Source organism: Panthera onca, chromosome A2 (genome assembly GCF_046562875.1).
Source record: "Panthera onca isolate mPanOnc1 chromosome A2, mPanOnc1 haplotype 2, whole genome shotgun sequence".
NCBI lineage: Eukaryota > Metazoa > Chordata > Mammalia > Carnivora > Felidae > Panthera > Panthera onca.
The window spans coordinates 29,785,830-29,804,819 of NC_138340.1; the positions used below are offsets into that span (position 1 = coordinate 29,785,830).

The 18,990-nt window shown below is 42.2% G+C and overlaps 1 protein-coding gene across 4 annotated transcripts in view; it reads left to right on the top strand.

Annotated features, from left to right (window-relative positions):
* Window positions 1-18,990, top strand: part of PTPRG (protein tyrosine phosphatase receptor type G) — a 712,847-nt gene that overhangs the window by 563,472 nt on the left and 130,385 nt on the right. For all 4 annotated transcript variants that reach the window (XM_078442875.2, XM_078442876.2, XM_060631468.3 and 1 more), the window contains 2 exons: window positions 2,186-2,343; window positions 13,779-13,971. In XM_078442875.2, the coding sequence (XP_078299001.1) occupies window positions 2,186-2,343; window positions 13,779-13,971 (351 nt within the window). The remainder of the gene's footprint in view (window positions 1-2,185; window positions 2,344-13,778; window positions 13,972-18,990) is intronic.

Here is an 18,990-nt window from a genome sequence, read left to right on the forward strand (position 1 = left end):
TCGTGGTCTCTCATAAAATAAAATAAAATAAAATAAAATAAAATAAAATAAAATGAAAGAATAAAAAAGAATAATAAAAGCCTGGACTCTAAACCCAACTACCTGGCTGTGCATTCCAGCTCTGTAAATTGGGAATAGTAGGACTACTTTGTGGGGCTATATTAAGAATTAAATAAATTAATCATTGTAAAGTTCTAAGAAAAAGACCTGACACATACAGTGAGTACTGCTTAAATGTTTACAACATGTAAATATTTAGAATAGTGCCTGGCATACAGTAAAAGTTAAATAAGTGTGAAGTATTATTCAGTTAATCTCTACCAAAAGGAAATTGCCATTTTAATTATTTTGAAAGAGTCATTTGGGACACCTAGGTCCCACTTCGGCTCAGGTCATGATCACATGATTCGTGGGTTCGAGCCCCGTGTCGGGCTGTGTGCTGACAGCTCAGAGCCTGGAGCCTGTTTCAGATTCTGTGTCTCCCTCTCTGTCTGTTCCTCCCCTACTTGTGCACTCGCTCTCTCTTTCTCATTCTCTCTCTCTCTCAAAAACAAGTAAACATTAAAGAAAAAATTTTTTTAGTTTTTTTAATGTTTGTTTTTGAGAGAGAGATAGAGCATGAGTGGGGGAGGGGCAGAAAGAGAGGGAGACACAGAATCCAAAGCAGGCTCCAGGCTCTGAGCTGTCAGCACATAGCCCAATGTGGGGCTCGAACCCATGAACCATGAGATCATGACCTGAGCTGAAGTCGGACGCTGAACTGAGCCACCCGGCAAAAAAAAAAAAAAAAAAAAAAAAATTCCTTTGAAGAGTTGATTTCTGTTGGGGTTTTGCATTATCCCCCAGTTACAGAGATCTCTCGAGTCTATGGATACACAGTTGCCCAAATACCTGTACTGATTGTTCTGTATAAAAGAAGAAGAAAGAGGGGTGGGAGCCTGGAAAGAATATTCCTGTGGGCACAGATGTGTCCAGAAAGTAACCTGGGGCCCTCAGGTGCCCCCCAGGAATGTCCTTGGGCCCATGGTGAAGGCCATCAGGGGGCTAAGGCAAACCACTAACAGGACTATAATAGCCTTATTATATCCCTAAAAGGTATAAGAAAGGAATCCCAGACTTAAATTCAGGGAGGGCTAAACCTTTGGAGACCCAGGAAGAGAGTAGAGCCTTTTCTGATTTGGGAAAGAGGCTGGATGATCTACTGTGCCTGATTGGGAGAACTGTAACACTGTGCCCTCATCTCTGCTGCACTGTTTCTTACTGCCTCCGGACCTTTGCACTTGCTGTTTGCACAGCCACAAATGTTTTTCTTCTGTTTTGCCCCCACCCTTCAATATTCACATAGTTAACTTCAGCTTCATCTTTAGCTGAGTCAGTCCAAGTTTTGGTGTCAGCGTGCCTGGGTTCGTATCCCAGTTTTGCCACTTAGGAGCTATGTGGTCTCGGGCAGGCACTATTCCCTTCCACACCTTGTTTTTCTCATAGAGTTATCGTGAGATAATATTTTTAGGTCTCAACTGAAAATATCATTTCCCCTACTTATGGAAAGACCCCTCTGCTTTTGTAAGAAGAAGGAGTCTGTTTTCAGGGCCATCATACAACCCATTCACCTCAGGGTTGTTTGTTGGTTAGATTTCACTTTGATTTGGATAGGCACTGGGTGAAACTATAATGAGATTTAACCAACTTTGGAATGAGCTTTACGGTTGGCTTATAGTTTTCTTTTCATGCTGAGTTTCTCCTGGGCGTCCCAGAGTTCATTCCACTGACTTTTAGTTCGTTAAGTATCAGATGGGGAAGGGTTCAGTGGTGAAGCAAGACTGGGAAGGGGTGGGTTACATAAAATCAAGTCCGTTTGTTTTCTGCAGGACTTCTCAGAGACTTCACTGTGCTAGTGTTGTGGCTCTTACCTGGGGCAAGAGGGAGGGACTGCAGATTGCCCTGCGTTGCTCATCATGGAACGTGTTTTTCATGAAAAACAGTGCACTGTGGTGTCTCAGAACACACCCTGGGAAACACTGCTTTGTTTTCTGTGGCCCTCCCACCACCAAATGCTAGTGCTTCTCAGGATGTAAACAAACATAAGGCTTGTGATGTGGCACCAGCATGCCGAGGGTTTGACTGTGTGTCTGCAGCATAATACGACTTACCATTGTGCCTTTCTTTTCCCTCTTCCTCCATACAGAGAAGGAGACCTTTCTGGATCCTTTCGTCCTCCGGGACCTCCTGCCTGCATCCCTGGGCAGCTATTACCGGTATACAGGTTCTCTGACCACCCCACCATGTAGTGAAATTGTGGAGTGGATAGTCTTCCGGAAGCCTGTCCCCATCTCTTACCATCAGGTAGATATTCAGCCCCAAATGGGGCCTCTGTGTTTACTTGTTTGTTTATGCTGACTGAACTGTCTAACATTGTTCCAGTACACCAGTAAGGATTTTTTTTTAATTTTGATCCTCTGCTCCCCATTGATTCCTTCATTCTTTCCAACAAACATATTTTTGAAACCAAGAATTGTAAACTATGAAACATGGTCTCTCAGCCACAAATTAATTGGCTGAGCAGAGCTGCAGCTATGAAATCGGGTATTATGGAAGTATTGATCTTGAGGAGAGAATACTACCCTCTATGATGATGATAGCTTGTGCCAGAAACTCTTCTAAGCTCTTTATATGTGTTGACCCATTTAATCCTCAAGAACAACAGTCCTACGTGGTAAGTACCCTTTTGTACCCCCATTTAATAGAGAGACACATAAGTGAACTAACTTGCCGAAGGCCACACAGCCAGTGGCTAAGCCATGGTGTCTGACCCCAGAGATCATGCTCTGACCCATTAAACCTACCCAAAGTTCAGAAAAGAGAGGGATTGTATACACAATGAAATGAAAGAATAAATATCATCAATTGAACTCTTTCTGTGTGCAAACACTTTAGTCATAGCCAACTTAGTGGGCAAACACAGTTGAGAGACGGCTCTTGGGCTAAGATGTATACATAAGGACATCGTGGCCTGGAGGGATTGGGTAACATGCCCAAGAATTTATGGCTAATGAATGTTGAAGCCAGAAACCAAGCCCAGGTTTGTCTGATTCCAAAACCCATGTTGGTGACCACGACACTGACCGCTTCTCTCCCAGTGTGACCTGGGCTGATTTCACGGGAGGATGCATTTAGAAATTGGTGAAATGGAGATGGAGTTGGGGGCCATGTCAGAGGAATAGGAACCACCAGGCAGGTGGGAGTGAGAAGGGACAGGGAACCTTGGAATCACCTCATGAAGGATAATAGAAGAAAATTCTTAGAGGGGATATATGTGAGACATCGAAATACAGCATGCACTGAAGTAGAAGATTATGTTTCTTCTCCATAATTTCAGAAACGAGAACCAACAACAATGGGTAGGATTTGTAAGAAAAGGGATTTGAGCCATTAACCTGGATGGTCTAAAAATGGAAGGTTCTTACTAGAGCTGCTCACAGAAATGTCTTCCCAGAGCGTGACAGCTGGGACTAAGGAATGTTGTAGTGGGCAAGGGGAGGTTCTGGAATTATGTGATAATATCAGTGGTAAAACTGAACACAGACAACAAGATTGTGGACCTGGCTGCCATGGGGAATAGTCCAAAGATTTTCCTAATAAGGGCAGAGAGTACAGAATAGAGACCGGGAGAAATAGGGTTGGATGGTGTCGCGGTCAGGTCTGTTTTGGATTTAAGAAATAGAAACCCACTTAAGGTAGCTCACATAAGGGGGCATTTTAAAGAAACAATAGTCGAGGCGTCCTGAGACAGAGTGGTCATAACCAGGACCGTAAGTAGAAGATGAAGCACATTCTATCTTTCAGGGGCCACACAGGGTCTTAAGTCTTGGAGTTTCTGCCACAGCTCTGTGATTCTGTACTTCCACAAAATTCTCATCCCTTCTGTCTCCCAGTTTGTTTTCTTTTGGTTACTTGGCCAAATATGGTTACTCTCATACCTATTTACCTTTCGACTCAAGTGCCAGCTACCAGCTAACAATACTGTGGGTCCTACTTCAAGTATTCGAGAAGATGAATCTGAATAGATGTTGGCTGGCCAACACATTGGCTGGCCTTGGGTCCCATGTCCATCCTGAAGTAAATCATCAAAGGTACCAGGTAGCATTCTAAAGCTTTAAGTGTTGTCCCTCTGGGGGTAAATGGAGCACATTTAGAAGGAACTATGTGCAGGAGACACACGTTACAGTTAGGCCACACAGACTTATTTGGCTTCACTGCTGTTGACGTTGTACTTTGAGAATTTTGTTTTCTCTTACTTCTTCTCTGATGAACAAAGAAGTACTAGAAATTTGGTTGCCGGACAGGATTTCCAGCCCTAAGAAGACAATGAATTAGGAAATGAGTTTTCTTCTTCATGGTGAAGTCAGCATTGTTTTATTAGAATAAAGTAAAATTGTAATCCAAATTTTTATCTCCCCTGGGTTGGGGCAGGGCATTTTGAAAAGGGATCCTTTTTTTGTCCCTTAAGATAGATGCTTTTGTTTTCAAAGATACAAGGGCTTGAGAGAACAAGGTTAAGACATGCAAGTCTGGTTACTTTTTTTGTAGGACACTGTGAAGGGGAGAGGCAAAGAGTAGTAATTGTTTAGTACTGGCTTTTATTAGAATTTCTGATATCTCATGGGTCCAAACAAAAGGCGGAGGTGTAGGCTTGGGTGTCTTGTCAAGTGCTGTCAGTGAGAAGCATTTTGACATCCGGTGACTGGGGGTCTTAGAAAGTGTTTGGTTAACAGCTGTTTGCTCTTCACTGCCTGCCACTGAGACCCTCAGAGAGAAGAAACAGTGAAAGACTTTTGCTCTGTGACTTCCAATATATGACTTTTCTGTAGGTAGTTTCATTTCAAGGAAATAGTGAAGAAATAAATTAATCGTATTGGCTTCCCAGTTTCTTTACTAGAAACCGCCCTTAGATAATCCTTTTATCAGACACAGCTTCATCTGTTCCTCTCCTTCCCTTTCTCTCTCTCTCTCTCTCCCCCAAGGGAGGAAAACAGCTCATTTTCATGTGGCCAAACAATCCTTTCTGGCGCACTGCTTGGAGGTCACGGCGGTGTCAGCCCTTGGAAAGGAAACCATTAGCCACCCAAGTATTATCGCTTCAGACCTTCCCACCCTGACCCTGCCAAGATTCTTTCGGAAGCTAGCACAGAATGTTCGTTGCAGAAAGGCAGACAGCCAGTGCGGAAGACCGAGTAGACAGAATCCCATGTCTGCTTCTGTCAGAAGGAAAACATTCCTAGTTCCTCATCCTTCCCTTTCTCCAAAGACTGTTTCCTGTTCTCCCCTGTCTTACGCAGCGTGAGTGCCCGTAGGTGATGGAGACGAGAGTGTGTTCGCCATAAAACTCAACGGTTAGCACTTGTATGATGTGGATTCTTTGAAGCCTTCTGGATATGAACAACTACTTATTTTGCCTCTTTTGTGAGCCTCCTTGGATATTCAAACCAGTCCTGTAGCCAGTGAGCCCTGACTCCGGCCTGTGTGATAATCTAGATCTCAATTCAGTGTTGCTAATGGAATCACACGTTGGCTTGGTTGGCCAGCAGTCAGCATGGCTTAGGTGTTTGGTTCCACTGAACATCTACTGTAAGTAATAGGCACACATCGTGCCATGACTTTGTCACCCAAACAAAGTGGTGGCACTCTTCAGTGCTGGTGTAAGACTTCAAAGGAACAGGACTAGCACCTTGAGATGGTGCCTGTGTTATGCTTGTGATCATTCAGAGAACATGATCATTTGAGTGCAGTATACTAGGATGTGTTTTATTCTAGAACAGTGGCTCCCAAATGACGGTGCTTTGGCCATTGGAAACTATCCCAGCCTTCCCTTTCCCAGGACTATTTGCTTCCAGTAGTCTAAAATACGATACTACCTATAATTTTCCCTAGGGTGAATTTTGTTTAAGTGCTTCTTAGAGGTTCAGTCAAAAAAGCAATCAATAAACAGGAAGATGTCTAGTTTGTTTGCTTTTGGATGTTTGACTTTTTTTTTTCTAACAATAAGCTGGAGTGGATAGAAAAGGCTTATTTGCATACCTTTTTTTTTAAACCAATGTTATCTCTGTCATAAAGAGCAGAGAAACTTTTTTGAAACAAGACCATGTTCTGGGGCACCTGGGTGGCTCAGTCAGTTAAGCATCCAATTCTTGATTTCGGCTCAGGTCATGATCTTACAGTTCATGAGTTCAAGCCCCACATTGGGCTCCGTGCTGACATGGCTGAGCCTGCTTGGGGACTCGCTCTCTCTCTCTCTCTCTGTGTGTGTGTGTGTCTCAAAATAAGTAAATAAACTTAAAAAAATAAAAAAGACCATGTTCCATTTCAAGCCAAACTCCCTGGGTTTCATTCCTGGCTCCATTTTTCAGCCAAATTACTGAGCTACTCAACAGCTTACTCTGTGCCACAGTTTTCATCTGTAAAATGGGGATGATAATAACATACCTACTTCATGGAGCCATTATAAAGATTACATGATGGAATCTGAGTGGAACACCTAGACTAGTGCCTGGCACTGCAGGACATAGTAGGTGGGTTTTTTGTTGCTATTGTTAAATAATCACCAAGGCTCTGGGGCAACGTTGTCCAGTAGAAATAAAACACAAGCCACATACATTATTTAAAATTTTCTAGCAGCCATATTAAAAAATGGAAAAAGAAACTCATTGTAATATTATATTTTATTCGACCCAATATATCCAAATTATTATCATTTTAACATATGGGCCTGGCCACATTTCTGGTGGGACAGCTGCATTTGGCTACTGGCTATTAATAGCCCTGACGTTTACCTCAAGGCCACAACAACTAATGAATTACATAATTCAGAAAGTTTCTATTCCAACACCACATAAGGCACAGTGCATGTGAATAGAGGTTTTTTAAATGGCGGGGTGAGGTGTCATTATTAATCCCAACAGATAGTTTTCTTTGGTAATTATGGTTTAATTTGTTTCTTTCTGTAGAAGGCCTTTCTGTTATTGTCTTCATGCAAAACTATCTGTAGCTACAGGAGGGACATGTCCGTGTAGTTAGCTAGCTATTCTCGGATTTTATTTTTGTAGCCATGGTTCAATAAGTAAAACTTTGGATGCTCCAGGCTATTGGGAATTTAATATTCCATCACTTTTGTTTAATAACGAGGCAGCAAAACAGGGCCTGCCCTGTCACCCCTCAAATGTGTTCTGACGCTAAAGTGTCTCATGACCTTAGGTGTGACATTTCAGTTCTTAATGCTTACCCTGGAGTTTATTATTATGTTTATAATGGACTCTGGCTTTGTTTCACTGCCATTATATACCCGTCCTATAAAATATTGTGCACATGAGCCTTTTACTGGTTCATAATTATATTACTTTTGATTTTCTCTCATTTTCCCCCTTCAGCCACGATGGTCCCTTCCCCACATCTCGTGGATGAGAGCTCTTTTTGCACAAGAATAGCATGAATAGATTTCAACTTTCCTTTGATTTGAACCGACAGATTAAAAACTAATTATTCTCTGTAATATTTTTATAATAAAAACTAAGTTGAAATGATTTATATACACTTCCAGCCAACACATTTGCAATTCAAGGTTAAAATTGTTCTTGAAACAGCACCAGTTAAAATGCAATTACAACTCCCCAAGCAGGGATAAAAGAAAGAAATGTTTTACATGTTCACTTCAAAAGTTAAAAAGTCAATTTTACATTATAGAAATAAAAACTTTCATTTATTTTTACTAAATGATAAAGACTTCATTAGTTATATTAAAGTAAAGATAAATCCAAGTGTGTTTATTACTTGCCTCTGGAAAAGAATAGGTGAATAAAAGCGTGGGCTTTGTGTGGTACACAGCTTCTTTTTCTTGGGTCCGCCATCTTGCTCATGGTTTCCAGTTCCTTCTGTGTCGAGCCGTAGGCTGTTTCTTTCCAGAGTACAGAAAAGTGCAAATAGATTTCTGTTGCCAGTGGTGGGTGCCCTGCATGAGTGGTCTTTCAGGGTCAGCTAAAAGGAACAGTTTGGGGACTTCTATTATCACATTCAGATCTCCACTGCAATGTTACTCTTTCGGTGAATAATGCTGCATGCAGGCCTATTCTGCGTGTGACAGGAAGTGGCTGAGAGCATGACAGAGTCATATAGACCTAGGTTTCTAATCCTCACTTCCATTCTGTGATCTTGGGAAAGTCATGTAAAGTCTCTAAGCCCAGTTTCCTCATCAGCCAAAAATAATAATAATGATCTGACAATACCACCAACCGAATGAGATTCCTGTGAGGATTAAAGGAAAGCACAAAGCACTCTTATCACAATGCCTTGCACGTAATAAACACTCAATAAATAGTAGCTGCTAGTGTAATGATATAATAGTGTTGTTAATAATGCTACTTTAATGATATTATTTTGTTTTTTTTTAATTTTTAAAAATTTATTCATTTTGGGGAGAGGGCAGAGAGGGGCAGAGAGATGGGGACAGAGGATCCGAAGTGGCTGTGCGCTGACAGGCTGACAGCAGTGAACCCAAAGCGGGGCTCAAGCTCACGAACCATGAGATCATGACCTGAGCCGAAGTCAGATGTTCAACCGATTGAGCCACCCAGGTGCCCCTAACGTGATTATTTTAAACTAAAACAGTTAGAAACCAAAGTAATGTTTGTAAGTTCCATGACAAAGTACCTGTCACATAATGGGTTGGATGAATGAATATACATTACAAGGGAGAAAGGAGGGAGAAGCAGAGAGAACATCTTACAGTTGTTGGAAGCATAAAATACAATCCTAGTTCCCACATTCCTCATAAAATAAGACTAATAGTAATGATAATAATACTTAGTGAATATCTACTGTATGCCAGGAATTATTCCTAACACATTATATATAGTAACTCATTTAATAGTAACAAGGACTACATGGGGTAGGTATTGATGTTATCTCTGTTGTACAAGTAAGAATACCAAAACACAGAAACATCAAATACTTTGACCAAAGGTCACCCATGTAGCAAGTAGGAATTGAAAACAGGGTTTTGAACCCAGATAGCAAGAGTAAGAGTTATGAGTTTAGGGCCCCACCATTAGAATTGGAGGCCCTAGAAAGTTTTGAACGGAGGCATGATCTTTTCTAAAAGATCGCTGTGCAGCTGTCAACCAGGTCTAGAAGGGTTGACAGTTTGTTCTGTGGCTTCGTGTTGGGCATTGCTGCCGTGTGGTACAATCCTAGAGGACACCTTCTCATTGTAGTCTCTGTAAATAGTGTTGCTTGGATTCAAAAAGTGGACGTCCAGGTGGTGGTAAGGTTCCCCTTTATCGAGCGTGGTTACAAAGCCAGGGTAAGGGCCGAGGGACAATATGCACTGGATTTCTCACCCAGAGTATCACTGTTCACCTGCCAAAGTGAAAACATAGACTCCCTTTGCCAACCCAGGGATCATGGCGGTTTCCACTCAATGGCCAAACATGCCAGATACCAACAAGAGAGGCCACTGGCAACTTTCATTCAACTTAGAGGAATGACAGGGTTCTAGTGAATGCTGCCAACCTACCAAAGGACATTTGATGAGTCTGCTAAGCTTGACCTCCTTTTCCTCTTTTGTGTGACTGTCCAGTGAAGCTATGATCCAGGTGACAGTATAATATCGTTCAGGTCATCAGTTCACTCCGTGAACCGTCACATCCTCCCTTGGAAATCTCTGGGCAAGTTGAGGTAATGACAAGGAAGCTACCGAGCTTTTAAGCCATGGCATGTCATTAAGCTGTAAAAGCAATTTAAGCAAAAGCATTTTTGTGTTAAACTCAGAACCTGCCTCTTCTTACAGTTATATGACTAATTCTTGAGGCATCAGAAATAAACTTTGTAGGAGAACTAAATGCTAGCTGTGAAAGAGGCAAGTCTTCTAGAGAATAAACAAATCTTAGATTGCCGAGACAGTCTCCAAGGCCATCCTTTTCTGGCATCTCAGAGATTATGCTATTTCAGGACAGACTGCTGCTCTTCCAGAAGATTTCCAGTATACCTTGCTACGTATGGCAGCCCGGCCATTAAAAAAAAAAAAAAAAAAAAAAAAAAAATCACCCTGAGAGTTAAGAAATTCTTCCTTTTATTCAACTCACGTCTCTAAGGCTTTAATTTAAACCAGTTGCCTCTTTTTGGCCTTCTCTGGACATGGAGAAGAGCTGTTCAGCATCTTCCACATACAAGGGCCTTTAATCAAATTACTCCTAACTTGCCTTTTCTTCAGGCTAAACAATACCACTTCCTTTAACCTTTCCACATGGGATTTATCCTCCATCCTTTTAATCATTTTGGTTGGTCTTTCCCTCGATGGTCTCCAGAGGCTCTTTGTTAATTCCTTCCATGTAATTTTAAGTTATTTTCTCTAAGAAAAACCTGAAACTTTCTCTCACGGGTGGATGTGTTCGGTTCTGATTTGGGCAGTCCTATCAGAAGCATATACATTGCCAGGTTGGGGCAATTTGATTTTTCAATACCTCCAGTTATCTGAGTGGGTCCCATTTGGCAGAGTAAACAGTCCAATTTTCTTAATTTTTCTGGTTTTATTGCCTCTCTCTGTTCACTGTAAATAAAGAAGGAGCATCAGAAGGAAGAGTGGGAAGAGAGGCAATTCTGAACAGCCGCCACATGAGTTATTTAGAAGTTACGTGACCAGCAGAAAATGGGAATAAGACCACAGTACCAGGCTACTTTTGCTTCTGGGCTCGTTGAGAGACCATCCTGACTCTATTACCTTGATGAAAAAGCAGGGAAAGTTTAATGGTTTATTATCACTTTACATTTGCAGGAGAATTGGAGGGGAGGTGGACTGATGGGTGAATCCAGGTACTTAAATGATTTCTCTTGGCTACGGTCACTATGATCATTGCTTTCTCATGCAAAGAGAGTGAGTTTCAGATCAAGCAGGTCAATTTTTGTGACATTCTCTGAAGCAGTTTGAGAAGCATTGGGGTTAGTTCCAGGCCTCGAGATTACCATCCAGAAACCCAGATTGGGGAGGCCTGGCTGACTCAGTCAGTAGAGCATGTGACTCTTGATCTCAGAGTTATGAGTTCAAGCCACATGTTGGGCATGGAGCCTACATTGAAAAAAGGGGAAGGGGGCCAGAAAGACACCTAGTCATATTGTTCTTGTTTATTTTATACCTTGGTATTGGCCACCTTCTTGTCCCCCAAAGCCTAGGACAGCCACTCAGTGCCTGCTTGGGAAGCATCTAACATCTTTCACGTTGTAATTCTGTCCTAAGAAAGCATTCTGATTTGGTATTCAGGGAGCCAGATGGGCCAGGAAGAGTTCATTCAGTGTCTCTCTTTTTCATTCCATCCCTCAGGCGTTAGTATTTTCCATGGCTGGATATTTGAGATTAACTTTATTTCTTTGGTGACCAGGATAACTTTCTGGTCCACTGAGAACACATCTCTGTTACCCATTCTCAGCTTCATTTCTCTTATATCATAAAATTGCTTTGTTTTTTTTTTAAACCCTTTAAAAAAATCTTTTTAATGTTTATTTATTTTCACAATTTTTTTTAATTTTACTTTTTATTTTTTTTAAAATTTACATCCAAATTGGTTAGCATATAGTGCAACAATGCTTTCAGAAGTGGATTCCTTAATCTTCTCCCATTTAGCACCCCCCCATTCCCTCCAGTAACACTCTGTTTGCTCTCCATATTTATGAGTCTCTTGTGTTTTGTCCCCCTCCCGGTTTTTATATTATTTTTGTTTCCCTTCCCTTATGTTCATCTGTTTTGTCTCTTAAAGTCCTCATATGAGTGAAGTCATGATTTTTGTCTTTCTCTGACTAATTTCACTTAGCATAATACCCTCCAGTTCCATCCATGTAGTTGCAAATGGCAAGATTTCATTCTTTTTGATTGCCCAGTAATACTCCATTGTATATGTATACCACATCTTCTTTATCCATTCATCGATCGATGGACATTTGGGCTCTTTCCATACTTTGGCTTTTGTTGATAGTGCTGCTATAAACATGGGGGTGCATGTGTCCCTTCGAAACAGCACACCTGTGTCCTGTGGATAAATGCCTAGTAGTGCCATTGCTGGGTCATAGGGTAGTTCAATTTTTAGTTTTTTGAGGAACCTCCATACTGTTTTCCAGAGTGGCTGCACCAGCTTGCATTCCCACCAACAATGCAAGAGAGATCCTCTTTCCCTGCATCCTTGCCAACATCTGTCGTTGCCTGAGTTGTTAATGTTAGCCATTCTGACAGGTGTAAGGTGGTATCTCATTGTGGTTTTGATTTGTATGTTTATTCTTATTATTTTTTTAATGTTTATTTTTGAGAGAGAGAGACAGAGACAGAGTATGAGCAGGAGAGGGGCAGAGAGAGCCAGAGACACAGAATTGGAAGCAGGCTCCAGGCTTTGAGCTGTCACCACAGAGCCCGATGTGGGGCTTGAACTCACGAACCATGAGATCATGACCTGAGCCAAAGTCGGACACTCAACCAACTGAGCCACCCAGGCGCCCCAGTGTTTATTTATTTTTGAGAGAGAGAGAGAGATTGAGTGAGCAGGAGAAGGTCAGAGAGAGAGGGAGACACAGAATCAGAAGCAGGTTCCAGACTCTGAGCTGTCAGCACAGAACCTGACGTGGGGCTCGAACTCACAGACCGTGAGATGATGACCTGAGCCAAAGTCAGATGCTTAAAGGACTGAGCCAGCCAGGTACCCCTGAAATTACTTTGGTTTTTTTTTTGTTTTGTTTTGTTTTTTAATGAACAGAAGATTGATGGCCACAGAAAATCCTTTTTGATAATGGACGTATGATCCTGGAGTCCTGATTATTTTTTCTTTGCTTTTCCATAAAAGTGTGGCCGGTAATCTTGTCGAAAGTGTTTTTTAATAATATTAATGAAAATGATAGCAGCTAACCTTTACTATGGGCTTACTGGCTGCTAAATAATTTCCAGACATTTTAATCCTTTCCATAATTTTATAAGATAGCTACTAGTAATAGATGTCTTTTACAGATATGGAAACTTGAGTTACAGAAACCTTTAAGAGTTTGACTATGGTTACCCATCTGGTAAATGTTGAAACTGGGCAGTTTACTTCACAAGCCTTGCATCCAGCAGCTTTAAGCCTTAGCAGCTTTGCTGTGTACTCGATCTCTAGTACGTATGTAAGAAGATGCTTAGTAAGAATTCAGTCACTAGTCTTTATCGAGTCTTACGTGCCAGGAACTGTTTTAAGCACTGCACACAGATTATCTCATTTAGTCCTGGCACACACCCGATCGGGGTAGATGCTGCTATAATTATCACGACTTTATTGAGGAACACTTGAGGCTCAGAGCAGTTAGGCAACTTTCTCGGGGCCACAGAGTGGTTGAGCTGTGGAGTCAGAATTGCCATCCGGGTAGTCTGGCTCCAGAACCTGCCAGCTTCACCGTAACTTTGTGCTCCTCCCCAGAATACTAACGGTCTTGCCAGGGGGGCACAGCAGAGAGACCGGAACTCTTTTCCGAGACCCCAACTAAAAGAGTTCCGTACAGCCCTCCGGTGGGGTGTTCCACTGGTTGGCTGTCAGGACAGAAACCACAGCCAGATAAGCCTGTCGGCAGTGCCTCCAGCAGGCAACCTGGGTCCTGCTGGGCTTGTCCGACTCGGCCTTGGGCAAGTCCTGGCATTTGGTGTTCTCATCACCCCCACCCACCTTGTACCACTTAGCTTTTCTCATCGGTGGTCTTGTTTTCCCTTCCCTCTCTGGTTCTCGGTTCAGCTCGAGGCTTTTTATTCCATCTTCACTACGGAGCAGCAGGACCACGTCAAGTCGGTGGAGTATCTGAGAAATAACTTCCGACCACAGCAAGGGCTGAATGACAGGGTGGTGTCCAAGTCTGCGGTCCGCGACGCCTGGAACCATGACATGACAGACTTCTTAGAAAACCCACTGGGGACAGAAGCCTCTAAAGGTATGTTTGGATTACGCGCTCTTGCCCAGAGCAAGATTCCTTATCCTAAATTACTTCGAATGAAAAGGAGTTCGGCAACAGCCAAGAGTTGGAACTCGGTATTAAGAGCATATGTTGCTCTGCGAAAAGAGACTTGTCTGGGTGATAAATAGAAGCATTTGTGGCAGTAACTCCCCGGTTAAATAGCTGTATGTTCAAAACTGCCCTTTTGACTAGCGATGTGTCCGTCATTCTGTCGGTATTTTTACCTTGTAACGTCAACACTAATGAGTTAATGTCTACAGAAAGCTTTGGGGTGTCTTACTTTTTACCCGTCTGCCCGTTGAGATCGGGATATTGTCTCAATATCCTTTGACTTGCCCCCAGCACTCCACTCTACGGTGTCCTTACCCACCTCCACACCAGGCAAGACCTCCCTCCCCCTCAGGTTCTCCACCCCCACCAGACATCACGTGGCCTTTTTGAAACCATTATTTTACAGCTTGATTCCCGTCTCTGATACACATGAGTTTATTGTTTTCAGGCATCTTCCTCCTTTCCATTGCTACATTCTCTTGGGAACTGAAGATATATTTCTCTCCCAGGAGATGAAAAAGTCTGATTCTGCCCTCATGGCTCAACCTCGGGCTCTGTGACTTGTCCTCATTGTGACTTAGAGCTCGGGAAACACTCAGAGAATAAGACTGATCCAAGTCCCAATACTTGGGAGGGAGGAAGGAATAAGAAGGAATTTTCTTTGGGTGTGAAGAACTGCCTCTTTCCCAAGCCAGTGCTCTCCTCAGAAGTTGTGAGCTTGGGTAGTATGGGAAGGGCTGGTGTCTCTTATCAACACTGGACAGACTGTGGTATTTTTAGTGGGGTAAGTTACACGGGAATGTTTTGTTTTAAGAGTGCCCCCACCCCCAATAAGAAGGACCAGTTTACTGGCATATGACCTTTGTAGGCACAAAGGGGGAATTTGTAGGGGGAATGCGATTATATTCCACAAATAACCGCATTGATGTGCACTTTGATGATAAGAATGAGCCCATTTTCCCGGCTCATATGTCTGAAAAGGAGCTAAAAGAAGAGGAAAGGGAGCTTAAGAATGTGATCATTTCCTTCCTGTCTGTGTGATTTTGTCTGAGGATGGTGAGAGAAGCTAGTGTGTGGCCAGATCCCATCAAGAAACGCTTGAGATTCAAGTAATTTGGAGCCGACACTTTGTCAAGGGTACCGTTTGTCGGCTGGGAACAATGGGAGGGTTAGGAAGCATGCAAACCTGTAAAACGTCTTAGGTTGGCTGGCATAGCAGACCTCACTTGGGCTTATTTTGTTTTTTAACCAAGCTAAAAATAAAATGACCAAACTCAAAAGCTTTCTCCCAAGAGAACTTGCTTGGGAAAAGAAGAATCTCTTTGGGATTTTGTGAAACGTGAATGCCAAGGATGTGTAGGGGATGACGAATTTATATCACAAGCGAATACAAGGTCTGGTAGCTACAATTGCTGGGGTTATGACAGTTACAAAGTTTTTGCTAAAAAAACAGGCTGGAGGGCACCTGGGTGGCTCAGTTGGTTAAGCCTCCAACTTCAGCTCAGGTCGTGATCTCACAGCTTGTGGGTTCAAGTTCTGTGTTGGGCCCTGTGCTGACAACTCAGAGCCTGGAGCCTGGTTTGGGTTTGTTTTCTCTCTCTCTCTCTCTCTCTCTCTCTCTCTCTCTCAAAAATAAATAAACATTAAAAAAATTTTTTTAAATGAGCTGAGTTATACGATATATCACCTGTGCAGAGCGAATGCATGGCCCTTACTACCCAAAAAAGTTAGAGAAGATCATGGTTTCTGTCACATTAAATTGTCAAAGGGAGCAAGAGCTTCTATGAAATGGACTTTCTCTGAATTTGAGGAGAACCATGGACCCATCCTTAAATCAGGGAATCAGTTTTTCATTCTACAAGGCTTTGTTGCAATTATCCTAGGGTCTATTGCTTACTCCTAAAATGTGTGACTATTAAAATGGTTTTTGATTGCTGTGGAGGCAGAGAAAGATATAGGTATAGTCCTATTTGTTTTTTCGACATGTTGTTGGAGTGTAACATACAGAAAAGTGCACACATAACACATACACAGCCTGATGCATGTTCACAAACCGAATACACTAGAATAGCAACACCCAGGTCAGGAGGCTAACACCAACAGCTTCCCAGGAACATCTCCATCTCCTTGCTAGTAACTGTCCATTCCCAAGGGTAACCAAGACCATGAATTAACTTTGCCTGTTGTTCAGTTTCATAGCAATAGAATTATCTATTCTGTCCTTTTCTGTGTCTTGCTTTTTTTTTTTTTTTTTTTTTTGCTCTGCAGTGGTTTTGAGGGTCATCTGTGCTGTGCCCTGTAGTTGTGGTTTGTTCTTAACTGCAGAATTTCACTGTGAGACTCCACCTGAATTTATTCATCCACTTTAGTATCCCTGAGTATGTGGATTGTTTCCACAGTTTGATGATGATGAAAATTCTCGACCATGCCTTTTGATCAGCATACAGACATATCTCTCTTCGGTATGAACCTGGGGGTAGAATGGAGGCAGCCTGGCGTACACATACGTGTTCGGATTCGGTTACGTACCGCTACACGGGGTCCCGGAGTGACTATATGTACTATGTTCTGCTTCTGGTTGCAGTCTGTCAGGGTTTCCTGAGTTTTTTTATGGGGTAATGTACATGCCATAAAATCCAGCGGCTATAAGTGTACAATTCAATAATTTTTACTAAATGTATAGCTACAGTTATGTAGCTATGTAATCCAGTTTTAGAACATTTTCATCACCCCAAAAAGTTCCTTCACAACCCTTTGCAGTCACTTCTTTCTCCTATCCCCAACTTGAAGCAACCTCTCTCTGATCTGCTTTTATCATTCACTTACTTGACATTAGGATTTTAAAATTTATCCATGTTATAGCATGTGTCATGGGCTCATTCCTTTTTATCACTCAGTAACAATAAAACCTATTTGTTTTTTTTGTTTTTAATAACAGCTTTATTGAGATTTAATTTACATATTATATTCGGGGGGGGGGTTGTTTTGTTTTATTTTTTTTAAATCTTTATTTGTTTTTGAGACAGGGAGAGACAGAGCATGAGTGGGAAAGGGGCAGAGAGAGAGGGAGACACAGAATCCGAAGCAGGCTCTGGGCTCTGAGCTGTCAGCACAGAGCCCGACGTGGGGCTCAAACTCATGAAGCATGAGGTCATGACCTGAGCCGACTGAGGCCGACTGAGCCACCCAGGCGCCCCTAACATTCATTTTTTTAAAGTGTGCACTTCACGTAAAAGCTGAGCCTGAGTGGCTCAGTCAGTTAAGCTTCTGACTCTTGATTTCTGCTCAGGTCATGATCTTATGGTTCATGAGTTTAAGCCCCCTGTTGGGCTCCATGCTGACAGCGCTGTGCCTGCTTGGAATTCTTCCTTCTCTCTCTGCCCTTCTCCCACTTGCACATGCGTTGTCTGTCTCTCACACACACTCTCTCTCTCTTTCTCAAAATAAATGAACTTAAAAAAAAATTAAAGTGTGCCCTTCATTGGTTTTTAGTATATTCACAGAGTTGTGCAGTCGTCACTACTATCTACTTCCAGAACATTATTATCACCCCCCAAAAGAAACTCCATACCCAGTAGCAGTCACTCCTTCTTCCCTTTCTTTCTCCTGCCCCTCCCGCTTTCCCAGCACATGCAACCACTGATGTGCTTTCTGTCTCTATGGATTTGCCTGTTCTAAATATTTCATACAAACGCAATCATACAATATATGGTTTTTTGTCTCGGGCTTCTTTTAATGTTTTTTTTTTTAATTTTTTAACGTTTATTTTTGAGAGACAGAGACAGAGCGTGAGTAAGGGAAGAGCAGAGAGAGAGGAAGACACAGAATCTGAAGCAGGCTCCAGGCTCTGAGCTGTCAGCACAAAGCCTGATGCAGGGCTCTTACTCGCGAACTGTGAGATCATGACCTGAGCCGAAGTCAGACACTTAACCGACTAAACCACCCAGGCGCCCCTATCTCAGGCTTCTTTTAGCATAATAGTTCAGCTTACTATTTTCCAGGTTCATCCATGGTGGAATATGTATCAGAATTTTCCATTTTATGGCCAAATAATACATCATTATACGGATATACCACATTTTGTTTACCTGCTGATCAGTTGATAGATGTTTGAATTTTTTTCTACTTTTTGGCCGTTGTCGGTAATGCTGCTGTGCACGTTCATGTTCAGGTTCTTGTGTAGACGTGTGTTTTCAGTTCTCTTGGGTATATAACCTGGAGTAGGTAACGGAGTCATATGGTAACTCCAGTTTTCAAGTTTGGAGGAACTGCGAACCGATTTTCCAAATCCAGTGCACCAGTTTACATTCCCATCCGCAGTGTATGGGATTTCTGCACATCCTCACCAACAGGTGCTATGTGTCTTTTTTTACATTAGCCATCCCAGTGGATGTGAGGTAGTGTTGATTTGCATTTCCCCAGTGACTATTGACGTCCCTGTTTGTTTTTAAATGCACATTTCATGGAATCGTAGTCTACATAACCAAATGCTCCTCCTTTTTTGTCCCCAAGAAAATTCACCTAATTCCATGGACTATGGGCCGAAAGCCAGGCACAAATACTGGCCATCAGTAGGCAGCCTAGAGGACTTAGATTGACCTTAGACCTTTGACAAGTATGCAGTAAAGAGTCCCAGTACACAAGCAGAGTCCCTTTCTCTTCTCTAGTCTTCTGCAAAAACGATTCAAAAAGAGACGGATGGTGTTCTGTAATCTTCTGGTAATTAAAAAAATAAATAAATAAAGCCTGTCTGATTGGCATTCTCTATCTAATCACTATTGGAAACTTCCAATGCCTAAGAGAGCTACAGTGTTGATTACGGAGCTGTGCGTTTATTGTGCTGTTATTACAGAAGAAGGGAAAATAAATTAATTACAGAAGGGAAGGGTCAGTAAGCTTTCTTTGTTAAGGACCGGATAGAGGCCATTTACTCAGCTCTGCCTC